This window comes from Sesamum indicum, linkage group LG8 (genome assembly GCF_000512975.1).
Source record: "Sesamum indicum cultivar Zhongzhi No. 13 linkage group LG8, S_indicum_v1.0, whole genome shotgun sequence".
NCBI lineage: Eukaryota > Viridiplantae > Streptophyta > Magnoliopsida > Lamiales > Pedaliaceae > Sesamum > Sesamum indicum.
The window spans coordinates 14,998,419-15,013,803 of NC_026152.1; the positions used below are offsets into that span (position 1 = coordinate 14,998,419).

At 34.6% G+C, this 15,385-nt stretch overlaps 2 protein-coding genes and 1 non-coding gene across 3 annotated transcripts; 1 reads left to right on the top strand and 2 right to left on the bottom strand.

The window, feature by feature from the left end:
* LOC105168795 lies at positions 7,313 to 11,956 on the bottom strand. The gene is made up of 3 exons (XM_011088948.2): positions 11,314 to 11,956; positions 8,469 to 8,628; positions 7,313 to 8,094 (listed from the first exon to the last, which is right to left on the bottom strand). Exons 1-3 carry the CDS (start codon positions 11,819 to 11,821, stop codon positions 7,641 to 7,643), a joined length of 1,122 nt encoding a protein of 373 aa, XP_011087250.1. The 5' UTR covers positions 11,822 to 11,956; the 3' UTR covers positions 7,313 to 7,640.
* Positions 12,040 to 12,119, bottom strand: TRNAL-CAG. Its single transcript has one exon. It is a non-coding gene; the product is annotated as a tRNA-Leu (tRNA).
* LOC105168796 (pentatricopeptide repeat-containing protein At1g74630) lies at positions 12,596 to 15,256 on the top strand. Its single transcript, XM_011088949.2, has one exon. The coding sequence runs from the start codon at positions 13,007 to 13,009 to the stop codon at positions 14,936 to 14,938; it is 1,932 nt and encodes a 643-aa protein (XP_011087251.1). The 5' UTR covers positions 12,596 to 13,006; the 3' UTR covers positions 14,939 to 15,256.

The window sequence follows — 15,385 nt, forward strand, 5'->3', positions numbered from 1 at the left end:
GTTATTTAACATGATTTTTAGTCATGACCATTAATATTGTAGCCAATAATAATTTTCTTTAGTAGATCATCATAATCTAACATAATTGCTCGCAACATATTATATCTTTATATATATATATATATGTAATCCTTAGGGATAATTACACTCTCCTCCCTGAGATTTGGCGTAACTATACGCAGATCTCTTGTGGTTTGAGAAATTACATCTAACACTTCTTAACTTTGCTTCCATCTAATAGATAAGTCCCTCCGTTAGTTAAAATTCACCAAATTGACTGATATTAATAAAAAAAAAATTTATCTACCTTTTATTGACTTATTACTAAGTTGTTACAAGTCAAATAATTTTTTTATAATCAAATTATCTTCATATGTCTTCACAAGTTAATGCATGTGAGGAAGTTTATCTTCACCGTTATAAGAGTAGTTTAGTTCGAAAAATATTATTTGACCTACAATTAGCCAATTATGAGTCAACCAATTTTCATCCAGGCTTTTTGTTAATATCATCAAATTCAATTAATTTTGATCAACGACGGGACTTTTTTGTTAGACAAAAGCAACCATCAAGGGTCCTAGATGTAATTTTCTAAATCACAGAGAGTTTACGTTTAATTATACTAAAATTTTAAAAATCATCAATTAACAAAACAAAATTTATTTTTATTATATAATAAATGTCATTGTTTTCATTCAATATTTTGTCAGTGATACTTTCTGCTTATAATATGATAAAACTTTTGTAGCCAACGTCCGCATGGACAAAATTACAATTTTAGTTCCATAGAATATGGGGCAATATTTTTATCCTTTGTCTTACGGGAGTTCTAATTTAATCCAATATTGAGATAATTGTGCACATTTAGTCTCATGTCAAGTTTTCTATTAAAAAAGAAAATTAGACGGAAAGAATAAATGCAATACACGTGTTTGTCAGACAACCATTTTGATGGGAAAATCTACTGTAAAATTATATTTTTCGTCCCATAGAATAAAAGGAGGCAACACTTTTAATTCTTTACTTTACAAAAGTTTTAATTTTGTTTCAAAATTAGAAAATTTTAACACATCTAGTCCCTTGTCTCCATTCCACCCCTAAGTGTTGTTGTTTCCGTCAATATGGTTGACTGCTAGACACGTACATTGCACGGTTCACTAATGATGGGAATATGTTATGTTCATGTGATGCAACATGTTATAGTCCTATAACTTAGCAATTGGTCCTCAGGTATGCCCTTAATTGATTGTCATCCCAATATAATCTAGGAAATATTCCCCAATCCTCAAATTGGATATGAAACATAACAAAAATCCAAGAAAAATACACCATACAAAATACTACAATATTATACTTACAAATTTAAATAAACCCCAAACGTTAGACAGAAATTGATAAAAACGACTATTTCTGAAATAAAATCTAAAATTTACAGATGCTAACATTAAAAAAAAAAAAAGATAATAAATTAAGGTGATTATATAAGCACAAACTTAAATCATGACTAACTATGATATATTACCCATTATTGGTATTTGTATTTATAAATTATGTCAATCACAAGCATTAATACTACACATTTTATCTTTTTATTAGAAGCTTTATGATTTATGATACACATCACATTCTATGGTTGATGCTGAGGTCAAATTATGGACCATCTTATCTATTTATTTGTTTTATTTATGAGTGAGATACAATATTAAAAATGATAGTACAACCCAATTTTTTAGCATATCATCTTTAGTTCAATTCAATTCTCAACTATATAAATATTCTTCTTTTTATATTATGCACACACGTCCACTGTATTTAATTATTAGTGTTAATAATTAAACAAAAATTTCCTTTTTCTTATAGTATCAAAAGTGCGGGCCCAATGGGCCCAGCCCGTCAATGCTGCAATCTTGGATGTACCACATGCAGGGCACGTGGTACACCACGTCGCAGCCAATTGAAGGCAGTGGGGGACACGTATGGGGATGAGGATTCACATGATTGGGCTGTCAATTGAGCCCATCACAAAAAAGGCATTTTTAATTTGCATTTAAATGGGCCGGGCCCGCAAGTCCCTTAGTTGTCAAAATTGCTGTGACGTTTTTGAATTGATGTGGCGGGTTTTGTTGTTATTAGGCAAGATTGCGACTTGGCCTGTCGACATTGTGATTTTTTTTTATACTCGTCCTGAGTGGTCCTACCAGTATATAAAAGAGATTATAATAAAAAATAAAAAATAATAATATAAGGGAAAATGAAAAAGAAATGTAGAGTGATATAAGAAATAAAAAATAAATTATAATTGTGAGTTCGAAAATATTGAAATTACTATTATAGTTACATTTTTTAAGTAATTGAATGAATTAAAGGATAAATTTAAATATTTAAAAATTGAGCTGACAAAAAGTTCTTTTTTATAATAACTAGTTATCATCGTACGCGATTCTTGCAAGCATATAAAAAAATTTTTGGTGTGAGATGATAAAAAAAGAAAAATTTGTGAAAAGTACGAATTATTATAAATGTGAAGAAGTAAGGTAAGAGAAATATAGAGTAGTGGATAGTTAAGAAAAAAAATAATTTTTGAAATTATTAAAAAATATTAAATTACTTATCTGACCAAATTTTTTAAAGGGGAAGAAATGAAATAAAGGGTAAATTTAAATATTCAAAAATTGGCACTACAAAAAGGTTTTTTTTTTTTTAAAATAATAGTATAGTATAGATTTTACTTACTATAAATTAATAAGAAGGATAAAAATGAAACAAAAAATTAATGTGACAATTTCATATAATTGACGTGTATAATGATAATACAATGAAAATAATAGAATTATTTTTCACTGATTATTTATAATAAAATTAAAATGTAACTAATATTATTAATAATTATTTTGTGGTAAGATCAAATTATCTTGACTCAACCACTAAATTAAGACATCATTACTTGACGAAATCATAATTATAAAAATAGAATTCGAACAAATTTTAATCAAAACCAATAAGAACAAAACATTGTACAAATCCAAACAAAACCTTTAATTTTATTCTATCTCCGGTCCGATTTTCAGAAAAGTAATCATAACAACACATATTAATAAAAAAACATGTGTGAAATGATTGGGTGCAGTGTTGACTTGGGTAATAAAAATAAAATTTAATTCTGGGAGGTGCTGACGTGGTTTGTTCCTTCTGGGGTTGGGTGGATATCCTCTACTCTTCCTAGGGGCGGTGGCCCGACTTAAAGGCTAGGCCCCTACCAATGAACGTCCAACACGTTCCCCTAGATATGGATAATTCGTTGCATCAGTTTAAATGATGCATACTTAGCTGTACTACGTGCCCACCTATAAACTTTTTAATTCGAAATTAAACTAATTAATAATTATAACCCGTTTAATATAAATATTTATTAGCTTATTATAATTAGAATAAGTTTTATAAAAATATTTTTGATTTATAATTTTTATTTTTAAACTGTTTAAACGAATTTGATTTAAATAATAAAAAAATTCACTTTTAGCAACTTAAGTTTTCTGATCAAATGACGTTTCATATGTCATCAAATTTAAATTAATTATAAAAGATTATAAATTCAAATTCCATTACCGTCAATTTAAAGAATAACTATTTTACGTACAAATTATATGAGAATTACATATGAAAGATGTGTGTATTAGAATATTAAATATTAAATGATTTCTTCTTTCATAGTTTTAACTTGTAAGTGGGTGATCATTTAACGTATATTAATATAATTTGTAAATCAAGTATAATTAACCAAAAGCTAAAATGAAACGAATCTAATTGAAAAATACAAAGAGAAAATAAGACAATTTGGATGGAGCGTTATTATTCTGTTGAATTTTGTCAATCGTATTATACACATATGTATAATTTCGAGATCCGTAAAACCCATAAATTTTTATAAAGTATAAAAATAAAATATTACATTAATTGTCGCGTGCAATAATACGCCTTTTGAGTATATCCATTGCGAGAAAAATATTTTTTCAAAAGTAATTTATTGAATTATTAGTATCTTGCTTTGAAAAACATTATTTATAAATCCAACAGCTCATAATTAAATCGATCGACTTACATCCAAATAAAGCATACAAATATTTTGCACATAATATTTGGTGTGGGAAAGATGAGGCTGCAAAGTCTGACTTTAAAACCCAAGTTTTTAAGAGTGAAAGAGAAAGGAAAAGATAACGTCATATCAGTTCATAGTTTAAGTTATGAACAAAATCCTTTCTCATTGTCTACCCAACAATTGTACCATATCTTCGATCAGCACGCTAAATTATTTAATTCGAGTCGAATATATTATTATCTAAATTTATTTGAATAATTATTGAATTTAAAAAGTTATATTTAAATTTAATTTGATTATTAATTTAATCGAATCCAAATGGATTTTGAATGGATGAAAACATGAATCAAGTGCAAGTAATTTGATGTTTTTGAATATGTTTTCTTATTTTTGCGCTAATCGAGTTGAGTTTGATTTATTTTTCAGTCGTATCTTGGATTAGTTATGCTTATACGGACTGCTTAGTTTTGAGATTAAACTTTGGGTAAAGAGGGGTTGACCAAATCTTCGTTTGTATTAACTATGACATGCTTGTAGTTGCATGAGTTCATCGCTTACGACGATGGCTACATAGTCGTATAGTTCTCATACATTAATTAAGCAATATCCCATAGATGAATCAAACAATCGAGATAAACACGAGAACCATTACCCTAATCGGGTCATAGAACGATTGGGACGAGCAAAGGGAAGTAAGGCCAAAGGATTTGATTAGGTTTCCTGTTTCCTATAATTGTACATATTAGGCTGCAAAGTCAAGAACTCAAATTTGCATACACACATGAACTTGGAAAAAACCAGAAGCAAAACTCAAATTTGCATAGGCACAAAACCTCCCTCTACATATGACAATTGAGTTGACCCTCTCAGAGGCAATACATCAAACACGTTCACCACCAAACAAGAATTCATATCTCACCCACAATCTTGCTTCATCAACACATAGTAATCCCTAGTTATATCTCAACAGTATGGAATAACTTTAAAATATCAGTTTCATGACACTGTTTGTTTGTTAGCAACACTGGATTTTCTCTAACACCTTGAATTCTGGTACATGTTGGCTAAAGAATCAGGTTAGATATTTAGAAACGGTAGCCATATCAACATTAATACCGTAAAATAGGTTAATTTAAGTCGAACCATAGCCTCCACAGCTGTCTGATGATGTGATTTAACATACTTGCTTATGGTCACAAATGCATCAAATGAAGTTAAACAGCTATTATTGTTTGATGAAAGTTCACCTCCTCAGAGGCACTACATCAAACACTTCCACTGGGAACAAAAATTCATATCTCAATCATAATCTTGCTTCTTCAACAAACAGCAATCTGTGCTTATATCTCAACAATCTGTCCTTTTCAATATAATCACATGGACAAAAGTAGGTCCTTTTCGACAATTTGAAAACAGGTCACGTCATGAACCGAGAACCATTAGATCATACATATAATATCAACAATTTTATAACATTGTCACAATCCCATCCAGTGCTTCACTTTATGGCATTGACATTATGATCTCAGTTATATACCTCAGTTTCTTTGGCAGCAACACCAATTTTTCTCTAGGACATTGAATTCTGGCAGATGTTAGTTAAAGAGTCAGGTCCAATATTAAGAAGTGGTCACATCCACATTAAAAACATAAAGTACGTCAATTGAAATATATCAACACGAGCCCCTACAGCTGTCCCTTGATGTGATTTCCACATAATTGTCTGCAATCACAAATGGATCAAATGAAGTCTAAACTAGTAGTGTTTTTTGCAGGGTAAGTAGTAGAAATCATCAGCAGTTTCAGTGTAACAAGAATTTCATAGTGACAAGCACTTGCAGTAGAGAAAGTTGCAGACATTGTGATTGCCTGTATAAGCTAGCATGTAAAAGTATGAAAGTTCTCCACAGCTTAATACTGAAGTTCATACACAAGGACTTTCCATGGGCAGTTATTGTGAATCCATTTGGCTAAAGCTGCTGATGTAACTCACAAAAAGGTGTACGTTATTCGTAAGCGTATTTTGTGATCATCTATATGCATAAACAAGATAATACACCAGCACCATTTGTTGTTAGCCCGTGGAACTGGATTCTCACATTTGACTAAAAGAATCAAAGAAGTGGGTGTTGATAAGGAAGTAGACTATCTTGGTGCAGAAATTATGCATCGACAATTTAATAAAGCTATTTCGGAACTCTTGTTTAGCAAGAGTCGGATTCTAACAGACAGCCATCTATCTTTGGAGGGAGTTGTGCTCAAGGTAGTTCGGTAAAAGTCAAGTCATAACCCAGGTGGGATGGGTCTAGGACAAATATTGATGGTCCAATACCTGTGTAGTGAGTTTCAAAGACGTATGCATATATGGTCACTCACGCCCTCAGTTTACCGCTACTTACCACAGGTAACTTCCCTTCTTCCTGACAACGTCCAAATTCATAAGTTTCTATCCTAAGTTCACCTCAAACAAAACTACACAAAATAAGGTCAAGCACATTACTTGAAACAGCATATCTTTACTATTACAATTTTGCTACACCAATACCATAATACTTTCTTCCCCTTGTTCCACTGCAGCAAGTTTGGATTTTACTATCAGCAGCTTATACTCTCCTTCAATAGCTTTAGTCTAAACATTAAAGTACTTAGATTCTTGTTCAGGGAAAAGTTTGGTGATTAAGGTGGGAGTAGCCTCACCAGGAAAACAACAAAAGAACCACAAATTTTGTAGCAACTAAGAGAAATCTAAGAGGAGCATACAACTTTCCTATAGGAAAGACGTACAATTCAAAAAGCCTGAACTTACAATGCACATTAACAAGTAGGAAAGAAAGTTGAAATATATATTTGCCTTGATTTTGGAGAATCATTTAATGTTTCGGTATTTGAATTTGTTTCTTCTTACATTATAACATCTTAATATGGTTTTATCAATTTATTACATTGGTCATTTATAGTGGTTAGAAGGCCTTTTTGTGAAATCTCATTGGGAATACGTATATGCCTTGTGACTATTCACATTTGTAGTAGCATCACAGTTTATAATTACATTCTTGTCCCCTACAACTTATATATATGTAATAAAATGAGCATTAATCATCAAATGATACTAGTTCAGGGGAGTAAAGAACAAAACAAAAAAGATGGATCCGTGACCATCTGAAGTACATAATACAAAACAATACATCATGCAACACGACCGATGAACAAAAAGTCTACTGTCTATATGTGAAATTTGATGCCATCTCATAATAAAATTAATAGATCCTGAAAATATTCAAGTGACTGAAAGTCAATTCATTCTCTCAGGTATTACACAAAATGGGATGATATATCCCATGAACTTATTATGTAAATGTTGTGACTCTACATATATCAGGTTCAACATTTTTAATCCACAACATTGTATAATCACTTTGAAAATCATATAAAGGTTGAAGGAAACTGCACTTGCCACTATTTGCTAAACTATCAAATATAGATGACCATTTATCTCCTGTTTTCCACCATTTTGGAAGTGTGAATAATTTCTTAAGCCTTTGATTCAAATCTCCAGCAAAAACCTATATAACTCATCAGCAACAACCTTCGGATACTCTTCTTGAGGAAGAAGAGCACCTGGCACTTCAACAAATTTGCTAACACCTTTTGCTCCTCGGAGAGCTTCCATTTCGGCTTTTGATCTCTTTGGCGAGCCTGAAGTTGACATAACCAAGACAGGAATTCTTCCCTCTAGTCCTGCAAATAGTTCTACAAACTCCTTCCTGGAATTTACTGGATCAAGCAATCCAGTTAAAAAAGCAGCAGGCACATAACGAGCACCTTTCCGTTTGGTAAGCTCATATCTGCTCTCAACAATACTAGGAGTAACATTCTCTGGATCTGCATATACATGGGATTTGTACTGTGATTGGATTGCCTTCTCGTTGCTGACCAGCACATTGTACATCATCCAACCCACAGCAGGAGCCCTCAAGGTGCCTCTTAGAAGGCCATACCTATAAATTCACAAGATAAACAGAGACAAGGTTAAATGGTACAATCATTAGTGAGTTGTAGATTATTACATTCATTTAGGTAAACAAGAAGTCATTACGCATGGTCTCACAGCATCAAGCAAATGCATGACTTTGAAATGGTTTGACTTAAAATTAACAGGATGCAATGCTCTGGATAATATTTTGACTATGTAGGCATCCAAGATAAAATACTTTTAGCCGTAGGACATAATGAGGTTAAATCACATATGATTGTTTCATGGTTAGGGCAGCGATGAACAGTCTGACAAAAGTACAAACCTCCAGATAAAGAATTTTCATCAATAAAAAGTAGGATAAATGAAGTATGCAGAAGGTTCCAGATAATTTTCAACCTAGTCTCCATATTTGAATCTCTACCAAACACAATAGGGAGGGGACCAGCCCAGGTGGGAGCAACAGCAGCAATGGCCTTCGGCTTCAAGAAACCACTTTTTGTAGCCCGAACTGCTATGGTTGCAGCATGCCCTCCTCCAAAGACCACATACTCATTATCTGTGTTGCCAAACAACATATTAGCAGGGGTTCGAGTTTTACCTGGATGTGGTAAAGAAACTACACATAGAAATATAATGACTTTTGCATTGACAACTATATATATATCCCAAACGTACCCAGTTGGCAAAGTGATGATGCATAAGAAGTTACTGTAAGGCAATATGGAAATTTAATAAACCAAAATGAACATATGACTATCAATTGGTCTACGACTATCAATTGGTATGAGAATATTATCTAAGACTATCAATTGTGTCGAAAAAGCATGAGGCCTGCTTATATTCGAGTTGAGCCAAGAATTCATTTGAGGCAAGGCTGAGTTTTTGAACCATTCGTTTAGGCCTGGTCAAATTGTCAATCAGTTATTTTACTGAGGCTGAACGCAAAATAGGCTCAGCACATCTAAATATTACGCATTCTAGTTAGTTTAAACTCAGTGGCCCCATTCACAACACTATTATCATCGATTGAAGAAGATTTTTTTATAGCCATCCATAACTCAACTGCAGAACTCGAGTACAGATACTGAGGGACAACATACATGGGTATCAGTAAAATTAGAAGGTTATGCGAAGGAAAAAAAGGTGCAACTTTCTCAGAACTCTATTGTCAAACAATCTGTAGCAGTCTACCATACACTTCTATTATGTTAATGGCCTGTCCAGAAATATCATGTATAAATTCTGCATATATCAAAACTATTATGTTCATGTACTATCCACAAATATCAAGTGAAATTTTGTCAAGCTCCAAAAGGTATAACACAACATCTAGTCATCCGCTACAACTAGTGAATTTGAGTATCTCGCGAGCCACAACATACACGGATGTATATCAATTAAAGACAATAGCAGTATAGCACAAAGTGCAAGATTGTTCAATGCACAACATTATTTTGAAGGTTACTAATGATAATGCTGCCCTAAACTTGAAAATGATCTCCACTTGATATTATTTCATTGCATAACAAAAATGGCAAGAGAGCAACACTGGCAAATGACAGAATCTTGAAGCTGTGATACGGAAGTGCGCCACCAGATATTTGGGAAGCTCTATCAGATGTAAATAGCCAGTAACTACCATTAAAAGAATTAAAAGATCCCATCATCTCCACCCCATTCCAAATCATCCTAAAGATATCTTCTTTTTCCTGGCATTTAAATTTCCAGCCTTCAGTTATTTATTTCCAAGTGGCTCCATGGGATTTTTTATTTTAGCAAAGCCATAATCCATTTGTTCAAATATCCAGCCATCAAGTACTTACATTTCTTTCTAATCAATATAGTTGTTTCCCATTAATTTAAGCCAGCCATTTGATTTCCCAGCAACATCACAGCCTTCTTGATTACATACTAATCAACTTTCTTGTTGTTTTCACTTTCTCGGTCCCGTTGTCATCTTAGCTTCTAAGCAAAAATTGTGTAAGTACTGTCAGCTGCTGCTGGATGACGTTTTTGCTCCCAATGTCTTTTATGAGAGCAGGGGACATGGATTCGATATCCGTTTAACATTGTAAAGCAAAAATATTAGTAATTAAAACCCATAGTACTCTATTGACTAGGCCCAAGAGTCTCATTCATACTGGATGTGGACAAATTGGTTACACTGGAGATAATGCCACACTGCAAATGGTTTATCAGAGACCTGTGAAAAATCTCATAAAAGCCATAATAAGCTTTGGACTGGTTTGGTTTGTGTAATTAGGCACGATAAGATTGATTATCATGCATAATCACACGTTTGGTTTATAGTATTAGAACCCGGTAATAATTCCATAGCCCGGTCTTAGCAACCCTAATTTGTGGGATAGTGTATCCCAGCTCACTGGGACTAAGGGTAGGATTAATAAATCTCTTCTTTATATGTCCTTCAGTTTTCTTCACTTTTTTCACAAAAATAAGATGGAACCACTTTTTCTCACTTTGGATTTTTCCTTACTTGTAAAATGCATGCATGCTTAAAAGAATGTACTTCAAATTATAATAATTGAATAATAAAATATAATAATAAAAATATTACTTCAACTTTTTTTTTGGACTTTTGAAAAAAAATTAAACATCCGTTCTCTTTCTTTTATTATTATTATTAAATGTCTATAGTGAACTTCTGCTTCATATGGATATAGAAAAAAGGTAAATATTCAACAAGATTATTATTTTAAAAACTGTATTTCAATATTTCAATAAATACAGAGAGGATTTTTATCTTTTGTAACTATTCACAAGCTACAATATTAAAATGAAAAAAAAATGATACCCTTAATATTCTTTTTACATTTAATCATACTTTATAATCCTTTCAACCAAACACCAAACTATATTATTACATGGAATATCACACTTATTAAACCAAACACTATACAATGGATGATGGGATTCATTTTCATTCCATTTCCCATGTCGCACAATCCCATCATGAAGTATAAAATCCAACAATTACTGGCCTATTGGGGTTCATTTCATATTCACAATCAATGGACCAATATCAAATTCCTTGATCTTAAGAACCCAATAACAGACGCTGAATACCAATAGACACTAAAATCAATCCTTATTCCATAAGAAGAAAACTTAATACCAGCAGGGCAGTTGGTAATTCATTGCACACAACCAGAAATCCAAACAACAAATAGATGCGCATCAAGATTCATAATTTTAAGAAGAAATGACCTCAATCACACACCTGCAACAAAGTTGGAAATAGGACTATCAGGGGAACTGACAAAATCCACCAGAAACCTCTCCATAACACCAGCATTATAGTCGAGTTTCGGCCTGTCCGAGTACCCCAGACCGGGCCAATCCACAATAGTCGCACTCCAATTGATCTCACCATTCTTCCCGACAATTTCTTCCGCTACAAGCCTCCACTCCTCAACGGTGCTGACATCAGAAATTGTAGGCACCATAAGAATATTCCTTCGTGGCCGATCATCAGCTCCGTCCTTTTCCAGTCTCTCGAAGTGGATATTCACAGAGTTCCCCTCAAATTTCCATTTCCAGCTGCTGGAGTTGCTCTTGGAAATGGAAGTAGATTTCGATGGAGCAGAGTAGTCGAGCGATGTTGATGCCTTGACCGTAAAGCTTAGGTTTTTCGAGACGCAAAGAGATTGAGGAGAAAAGGGCCGGTTTGATTTGAACGAAAGCGCAAAAGATGACGACGGCAGACGAAGAAATGCAGCGGACGCCATTACTGGAGCCTGGAGGGTAGAATCCAACAGGGTTTATCAAGATTTTCTTGGAGTTGGTGGCGGAGCTCGCGGGAGTTGATTTTTTCAGTATATATATATATATGAATTGGAAAATTAGTTGAAAAATATTTTTGTGGTGGGGTAATTAATTCTTGAAATTTGGATTCATACTATAAAGTCTACGAAAATCTCAAAATAATGAGATTTGTGAAAACAGATGTCAAGAGTGGGATTTGAACCCACGCCCTTTCGGACCAGTACCTGAAACTGGCGCCTTAGACCGCTCGGCCATCTTGACTTGTTGTCACAAGATCGAATATAAAATATATAATTTGCTATCTATTCCCACATTGCTAAGGCCCACCATCGGACAGGCATCTACAAAGACCCAAATGTCCGAATTTACGACATCCATAGTAAATAAGGGTAAGGCCCACTATTGAGCTATGGGTAACTTTAATTAAAATAACTAGTTATCATTCAAAGTAGACATATGATACCATATGTGAATATATAAAAATAAGCCACTTATAATTAATTTCAGACCCTTTTTTATCATACATTTAATTCAATTTTATCATATCACTCGCATAATTCTATACTAAACACCATGTTTACTTCAGCATACGGAATAAAAGGCTTAAATATTAATCTATGATTGATGTTGATGACTACTTGAAAATATTTGGAACAATCTTGATGTGCTTTTTTTGTGTGGTCAGTTGCATTAGATTAATCTATTAGTTTGTTTTGCGTTACCATTATACACAAAAACAAGACAAAAGATGAAGTCACATGGTAAGAAGAGTTGAGTAGCCTCGTCTGCTTTCTCTTTGCTTCTTGATGTGAAGAGGAAGTGCTTCCACACTTTCTCCACGGATTTAGCAAGCTAAATAGAGTTTCTTCTCAATTAATTGCTTATTCGGGCAAAGTTATTGGAGCGTATAAATTTGAGAGATTAACTCTGATAAATAAACACATACAAAAGATAAAACAAACAACGCCCACAAATGTTTTGAAATCATGAAAAGAGGCGCCAAGACAGTGGGACGAACAGCTTTGGTACTAGATTTTGTGGATTTCTCCGAGAACAGCATTCATACAAATGTGGGAATTCGCAGATAAATGAAAGCTCTTCATCTGCAGAAAAAAGTTTGCAGTTTGCAAGGACTATGATTGCATGTAATGAACAGCGCAGAGCATTTCTGCTTGTCGCTATTGAACAATTGCAGAACCCTCAGATCCCTCCAACAGATCCATGCTCACGTCGCGAAGACGGGTATCGATTCCGATCCCCTTGTCGCCGGGAAGCTGCTCCTCCACTGCGCTGTTCATCTCTGTGGGGCACTCGATTATGCTACCCGCCTCCTCCGCTACTCCTCGAATCCCGACCCGTTTATGTACAACGCACTTATTCGCGGCTTCTCTGATTCGGACTTGCCCCAGAATTCAATCTCCACGTTCTCTCTTATGCTCAAGAATATGGATTCCCCAGTTGATAGTTTCTCCTTGGCCTTTACGCTTAAATCTGCAGCGAATATGCGGTGTTTACGGACTGGGATTCAGCTTCACTGCCAGGCTTTGACGCGTGGTCTTGATACTCACCTCTTTGTGGGCACTACATTGATCAGTATGTATGCAGAATGCGAGTGTGTTGGATTCGCGGAAAAGGTGTTCGACGAAATTCCTGAACCAAACGTTGTGACGTGGAATGCCATGGCGACTGCGTTCTTTAGGTGTGGTGATGTAAAAAGTGCAGAGAGAGTGTTTAATTTGATGCCTGCGAAGAACTTGGCTTCTTATAATTTGATGCTCGCCGGTTATACAAAACTCGAAGAGTTTGAGTTGGCAAGGAGGGTGTTCGATGAAATGCCGAGGAGGGATGAGGTATCCTGGAGTACTATGATTGTGGGGTTTGCACAACATGGCTGTTTTGATGAGGCGTTTGGATATTTTAGGGAGTTGCTGAGGGTGGGGATGAGGCCTAATGAGGTAAGCTTGACAGGCGTTTTGTCTGCTTGTGCACACGCTGGGGCACTAGAGTTTGCAAAGATATTACATGGTTTTATTGAGAAAGTGGGATTAGTTTGGATTACTCCAGTAAATAATGCACTTATGGACACTTATTCGAAGTGTGGGAATATAGATATGGCTCGTTTGGTATTTCAGAGGATGCCAGGGAAAAAGAGTATTGTATCTTGGACATCCATGGTTGTGGGTTTGGCAATTCAAGGGTATGGTGAAGAGGCACTCTCTCTTTTTCATGAGATGGAGGGATCTGGTATTTATCCAGATGGGATTGCATTCATTGCTATCCTTTATGCATGTAGTCACGCTGGTTTGGTCGAACAAGGACAAAAAGTTTTTGATAAAATGACCCAAGTGTATGGGATTAAGCCTGAAATTGAGCACTATGGATGTATGGTTGATTTATATGGTCGGGCTGGACAGCTGTTGAAGGCGTACCATTTTGTTACTCAGATGCCAATTCCACCCAATGCTGTTATTTGGCGGACGCTTCTTGGTGCTTGTAGTTTCTATGGCAATGTGAAATTGGCAGAGCAAGTGAAGAGAAGGCTCTCAGAGTTGGATCCTAACAATTCTGGTGATCATGTTTTGTTGTCAAACATTTATGCAGTTGCAGGGAAATGGAAGGATGTTGCAACAGTGAGAAAATCTATGGCTGAGCTTAAGCTGACAAAAACTCCTGGTTGGAGTATGATTGAAGTGGATAAGGCCATTTATACTTTTATAGCAGGTGCAAAACAAGATGATGTGACAAAGGAGGCTTATAAGAAGCTAAAGGAAATAATGCTGAAGCTTAGAGTTGAAGGAGGTTATGTCCCAGAAGTTATCAATGTTTTGCATGATATTCAAGAGGAAGAAAAAGAAGACGCAATAATTACACATAGTGAGAAGTTGGCTGTTGCTTTTGGGATGGCAAGATTGCCCGAGGGTAGCTTCATAAGAATTGTGAAGAACTTGAGAGTTTGCAAAGACTGTCATACTGTGATGAAGTTGATTTCTGAGGTCTATAAATTGGAAATTATGCTGAGAGATAGAAGTCGCTTCCACTCTTTCAAGAATGGCATATGCTCCTGCAGAGATTACTGGTGAATTTGTTTTCTGTCTTGCTCAAATTGATGTTCTTTGGTTACTATTGCCACCTTATATACAGAGAACAGACAACCTTTGAAGCTGACAATCCCAGAGTGTGGAGACATTCATTGCTCTCTTGCGGCCCTTGGAAGATCGTGGCTATAGGAGAATTTCTTGGAAAGTTATTATTTGGTGGATGATGAAAATATGAGCCTGACAGAGTTATGGGGTCCCTATGATTGGAAAATCAGCATAGATGCCAAAGAGGCTTGAAAAGAGCTAAGAAAATAAACAAACATCAAATGATAAATTCTAAATGGACTTTTTATTGCATAATCCAATTTAGCTATAATATGACAACCTGTGTTCGATAAGTCAGAAGTAACACTACGAATGACAAGATGACAGGGAAGATAAATATGTTAAAGATGTCTCTGAAGAAAGGGCTAAACATGGAATTGTTTT

What these genes read in the sequence shown, in the direction of transcription:
- LOC105168795 (XM_011088948.2), bottom strand. Translation starts at nt 11,821, where the DNA reads ATGGCGTCCGCTGCATTTCTTCGTCTGCCGTCGTCATCTTTTGCGCTT. An exon ending in TATTTCCAACTTTGTTGCAG is followed by an intron (nt 8,629 to 11,313) that starts GTGTGTGATTGA and finishes TTGGCAACACAG; the next exon opens with ATAATGAGTATGTGGTCTTT. An exon ending in GATTCAAATATGGAGACTAG is followed by an intron (nt 8,095 to 8,468) that starts GTTGAAAATTAT and finishes GTGAATTTATAG; the next exon opens with GTATGGCCTTCTAAGAGGCA.
- LOC105168796 (XM_011088949.2), top strand. Translation starts at nt 13,007, where the DNA reads ATGAACAGCGCAGAGCATTTCTGCTTGTCGCTATTGAACAATTGCAGA.